This window comes from Vigna radiata, chromosome 11, assembly GCF_000741045.1.
Source record: "Vigna radiata var. radiata cultivar VC1973A chromosome 11, Vradiata_ver6, whole genome shotgun sequence".
NCBI lineage: Eukaryota > Viridiplantae > Streptophyta > Magnoliopsida > Fabales > Fabaceae > Vigna > Vigna radiata.
Window position 1 is genome coordinate 17,524,069 of NC_028361.1, and position 5,988 is coordinate 17,530,056.

Below are 5,988 nucleotides of genomic sequence, written 5' to 3' on the forward strand. Positions count from 1 at the left end.
TAGCTATACTAGGTTGGCCGCCTAAAGTCTAGCTAGGTTGACCACCTTTTAGCTCGACCAATTTGAACATCCTTTAGCTCAGCCAAGCCAATCACCCTATAGCCCGTAAAGGCTAACCACCTTATATAGCCTGGTAAGGGCGACCTCCCTAGAGCTCGGCTAAAGTAACCTCCCTAAAGCTTGTCCAGGTCAACCCTCTAATAGTTCAATAAGATTAACCCTCCAATAGCTCGATCAAGTCAACCACCCATAGCTAGGCTAAGCTAGCCACCTTAGAGCTCGACAATGCCAACTACACTAAGGCTCGACCAAGCCAACCAATCTATAGCTCGGCAAGGCTAACCACCTTGTAGCTTGGATATGCTGACCATCCTCTAGCCCCACTAGGTTGCCCACCTTATAGCTTAGCATGGTCGGCCACCCTATAGGTTAATGTTATGACCACAGTATCAGAACAGTAAAAAAAAACAGAGTAATATGGAGTATAAGTGAAAAGTTTATTGATGGCAGATTCTACATTGTTTTTTTGTTTTCGACTACCATGGATGGTCAGGATATAATGAAAAGCAATTGAACAACCATAACAGAAAGTCATAGAGAGAATCCCTAGAGAGATGGGTCAAGTTTCGTTTTCCGCTTCTTTCTTCTTCTTTTTTTTCCTCTTTCCTCCAACAGAATTTGTATCCTTTGTCAACACTAAAAACCATGTAATTTTGAGCTGGCCCACTTCACACGTGTGCTTCTCCTGCATTGAGCCCCTCCTTTTGGTCCCACCTCCTTTTCATCCATTACAATTCCTCCCTCTTTAAAAACAACCTTGTCCTCAAGGTTGAAGGATGGATATGCAGCTATGAAAGCATCTTTATCTTCCCAGGTAGCCTCAGATTCATCCATGCCTTCCCACTGAATTAACAATTGTGGAATCTGTTGCTGTCCCCTTAAAATAACACGAGTGTGCAGGATGTCCATGGGTTGAATTATGGGGAATTGCTCATTAATAGTGAGTGGTAAAGGAACGTACGGTTGAGTATGATTTCCATGGCAAATTTTGAGTTGAGATATGTGAAATACCGGATGGATTTTGGTTGAGGGAGGCAATAGTAACTTGTATGCAACTGCACCAATGCGTTCCACCACGGAAAAAGGACCAAAATACCGTAAACTGAGCTTCTGATTTTTTCTCAAAGCAACAGTGTGTTGCCGATAAGGTTGCAGCTTGACCAGCACCATATCACCTACAGCAAATTCCTTAGGGATTCTTTTCTTGTCAGCATATTTCTTCATTACCTGCTGAGCCCTTTGTAAATTATCTTTTAGTTGAGCTAATGTAGCATCTCTGAGAATCAATTGATCTTGGACAGCCGCAGAGTCCTGGAAAGTAGTATGGTAAGTTGTGTTGTACCAATATTCAGCTCATGGTAATAACTTATACCACTCCTTAGGACTATCAAAAGTGAAGCATCTAAGATATATTTCGAGGCATTTATTAAATTGACTAGTAAAGACTTTGTCTCGATCGGAAACAATTGTCTTAGGAATGACATGTAATTTTACAACTGTAGTCATAAAGCTGTCTGTAACGCCCCGACAACTTACAGGGACTGCTGACTGCCCCCACACATCAACACGAGGCTTTCCAGTGTGCTTTGTCCTCACTCACACACTTTCCGAGAAAACTTCCCGAAAGATCACCCATCCCATAATTACTCTAGGTTAAGCACGCTTAACCATGGAGTTCTTATGAGTTAGGCTACCGAAAAGCAAATGCATTTGTTGATATGAGTAGTCAAATCAATTCCTTTAAGCTATCCTTCAACTGTATAGTCCCATACCTATACAATCTCCAGATCCCTCTCATTCCGGTGTATGTTCGATTCGTCCATGTGCCCCTTCCACTCGAAGCCTGCCAGGAGCCGCTCCTTGTCCGTGCCCCCTGTACCATGCCTCTTGCACCGGCGATCACTCCCCGCCTTCGTCAGTGCCCGGGTGTCACACTGTCAGCTACAACCTTGCTAGAATAATTTGCCCTCAAGCCGGCAAAATGAGTATATTTGGATAAACGATCAACGATAACCATAATGACTATGTACCCATGGGATGGAGGCAAGCCAGTAATAAAATCCATTGCAACATCCTCCCAAACCAGATTTGGAATAGGTAAAGGTTGCAAAAGTCCTATAGGGGATGTAGTGGCAGTTTTTGCTTGTTGACACACTAAATAATTTTGAACATAATTTTTTATGAACTTATGGATACCATGCCAATGAAATTGTGCAAGAACGCGAGCCAGAGTCCTAGTATATCCCGCATGGCCACCAATTAAAGAATTGTGGCATTCATATACAATTTGCTGTTGAAGATCAAGATCATTAGGGAGAACCAATCTACCCTTCCAATATAATAGACCATCCGATACCCAGTAATGTGGATCATTGTTTTTCTGTCAAACATAACTCCATTATTTTTGTCAACTTAGTATCATGAAGTAAGGCCTGTTTAATTCTGGCAATTATAGGAAAACGAGGCTGAGACCATGCCATATGAAAAGACCTGGATAATGAATCGGCAGCAATGTTGTCTTTACCAAGTTTATACTCAATGGTAAAATCATAGCCAAGTAATTTGTGAAGCCAAGCTTGCTGCTCCGGAGTCTGAATGGCTTGGTCAGTTAAGCTTCTCAAACTTTTTTGGTCTGTTTTAATCACAAATTTATGTCCCAGCAAATAGTGTCGAAATTTGGCAATCGCTTCAGTGATGGCGTAAAATTCTCTGGTATACGCTGACTTCTTGTGCAAAGAAGGAGTTAATTTCTTCGAGAAAAAAGCAATAGGGTGATTATCTTGGCTCAAAACAGCCCCTATGCCCAAACCGGAAGCATCAGTCTCCAAGGTGAAGGGTTTCTCAAAATCAGGTAAGGCTAAGACCGGAGCTTGTGTCATGGCAATTTTGAGGGAGTCCAATGCTGTTAATGCCTCCTTGGTCCACTGAAAATTATCTTTCTTTAGCATGTTGGTCAAAGGTGCAGTGATAGATGCATATCCCCTAATAAATCTTTTGTAGTACCCGGTGAGGCCCAAAAACCCTCTCAGTTGTTTGATATTAATAGGAACCGACCAATCCATCACAGTTGCAACTTTGTCTTTGTCCATGGACAGCCCAGATCCTGAAACTGAATGGCCCAAATAGTCCACATTTTGCAAGCCAAATGAACATTTAGATAGGCGAGCATATAGTTGATGCAGAAACAGTAGCTGCAAGACAGTTTCCAAGTGTTGTAAATGAGAATTCCAAGAGGGGCTGTAGACCAAAATATCATAAAAAAAACCAACACAAACTTCCTCAACAATCCACGAAAAACATCATTCATCAAACATTGAAATGTTGCGGGAGCATTAGATAAACCAAAGGGCCTTACGAGCCATTCATAGTGGCCTTGGTGTGTTCGAAAAGCCGTTTTATATTTATCCTCCTCTTTCATCTGGATTTGATGATAACCAGATCGGAGATCCAGTTTAGAGAAAAATCTTGCTCCATGTAATTCATCAATGAGTTCGTCCACCGTAGGAATAGGAAAACTATCCTTAACAGTGATTGCATTTACAGCCCTATAATCTGTACAAAAACGCCATGTGCCATCTTTTTTCTTTACCAACACGATTGGAGAAGAGAATGGGCTATTGCTAGGAACAATGAGACCGTCCTCTAACATCTCCTGGATCATTTTTTCAATTTGTAGCTTCTGATTGTGAGGGTATCTATATGGTCTTACTCTGACAGGGCCGACACCTGGCATCAAGGGAATAACATGGTTTTGAGACCTGTGAGGTGGTAACCCTTTTGGAATAGCAAAGACTGGTTTATACAGATGCAACAATCTAGATAATTCAGGGTCCATGTCGTGAGGTATCTCCAACCTCTCCTCCTGAGGACCCATTATAGGTTGGGCCTGTAATGTAAAAAGTACTGCAATAGCCTTCGTATGAGACATCCTTCTTAAATGATTGAACTGAGTTGGGCTGGCTGTGATGGATTTATCTCCATGAAGCATAACAAATTTGTTGTCCAAGTAAAATTTTAAAGTCAGTGTGCTGTAATCAGAGATGTGGGGACCCAGAGTGGCGAGCCAAGCAGCTCCCAGAACTAAATCAGCACCAGTAACAAGCAAAAGGTAGGTTGGTAGGTGAAGGGAATGTCCTTGAATCATTACTTCCAACTTGCTCACTAACCCTTCAGTAATTAAAGAATTTCCATTGCCTACCAACACATGAAAATTTGGGACTGGCTCAATGGGTAATTTAAGGCAGGAAGCTAAGCGAGGTTGGAGAAAATTATCGGAGCTGCCACTGTCAAGCAAAACTTGAATCCTCATGCCATGGATAGAGCCTTGAAATCTCATTGTGCCGACACCAGAAGATCCTTTTAACGCATTAAAAGACAAGTGGTGTTCAAGATTACTCATAGGATCCAACTGAGAATTGGGGTCTGGTGGTTCGGGTTCAACCTGCAAATTTTCATCATCAACAATTTGCAAAAATAAGTATTGTTTATTAAGACATTTATGATCAGGAAAATATTTCTCATCACACGTAAAACACAATCCCTTCTCTCGACGGAGTTGAACTTCAGCGGGTGATAATTTCTTCACATTGGAAGGTGTGAAGGTCGATTTTGGGGGTGTCGGAAGGAGTGCAGGGAGGCTGGTGGACTTCACCGTTTGGGACATGGAAGGGCCAGTGTTGGGTTTGTGTAGTTTAGAAGTAGGAAAGGAATGATATAGTTTTGGCTTGTAGGAGTATTTTTCTTCATACAGCTTTGCCAGTGAGACAGAACGCATTAACGTCGTGGGACTTTGAGCGACTACATCGCGACGAATTTCAAGTTTCAAACCCCCGATGAAGCAATCAAGCAAAGCTTCCGAGGTGACACCATGGACGCGATTAGCCAAGGCAGTAAACTGAACATAATAATCCTGAACAGAGCCAGTTTGCATCAACTTAAATAGATCCGACCTAGGACATTCATATGGTGAGGGTCCAAACTCAAGCTCAAGAGCTCTAGTAAAGCCAGTCCACGAGACCCAAGGATTAGTGCGAGCCATCATTTGATACCAAGGAACAACCTCTTTGTCAAGGCGAATCGCAACAATGGTTAAACGTTGATCATCCGGTGTATTGTAATATTCGAAAAATTGTTCTGCTTTGAAAATCCATTGCAATACGTCAGAACCATCAAAGCGCGGAAAGTCGATTTTCACATTTCGCACCTGAAACGGAGGGGCCTTCATGGTTGAACTGAACGAGGCATCAGCAGTGTTCTTCACAATATCATCGATGGCCGTTTCAAGAGTGTGAAAACGCACGTTGTAGTCAGCGTTCCGAGATTCCATCAGCTCCAAAATCTTTTTAACATCATTGGCAAGGTCCTTGAGACGGGTGTTGTCAGCCATTAATGAATGAAAGCACCAAATGTTATGACCACAGTATTAGAACAGTAAAAAAAACAAAGTAATATGGAGTATAAGTGAAAAGTTTATTGATGGCAGATTCTATATTGTTTTTTTGTTTCCGGCTACCATGGATGGTCAGGATATAATGAAAAGCAATTGAACAATCATAACAGAAAGTCACAGAGAGAATCCCCAGAGAGATGGGTCAAGTTTCGTTTTCCGCTTCTTTCTTTTTTTTTTCCCTCTTTCCTCCAACAGAATTTGTATCCTTTGTCAACACTGAAAACCATATAATTTTGAGCTGGCCCATTTCACACGTGTGCTTCTCCTGCATTCAATCCCTCCTTTTAGTCCCACCTCCTTTTCATCCATTACAGTTAACCAGGCCAACTGTAGCCCAGATAACCGACCACCCTTTAGCCTAGCCAGTTTGACCACCCTATAGCTTGGCCAAGCCAACTACCGTATAGTTAGGCTAGGCCAACCACTTTATAGCTTAGTCAGGCCAACCCAAAAAAGCTTTGATATTGTTCAAGTCAGAA

At 42.1% G+C, this 5,988-nt stretch overlaps 1 protein-coding gene across 1 annotated transcript; it reads right to left on the bottom strand.

Moving 5' to 3' along the window:
• Positions 1-696: 696 nt before the first annotated feature.
• On the bottom strand, positions 697-5,446 carry LOC106776848. The gene is made up of 5 exons (XM_014664316.1): positions 3,416-5,446; positions 2,538-3,251; positions 2,257-2,440; positions 2,009-2,175; positions 697-1,371 (listed from the first exon to the last, which is right to left on the bottom strand). The coding sequence occupies exons 1-5, from the start codon at positions 5,444-5,446 to the stop codon at positions 697-699; spliced, it is 3,771 nt and encodes a 1,256-aa protein (XP_014519802.1).
• Positions 5,447-5,988: the final 542 nt, after the last annotated feature.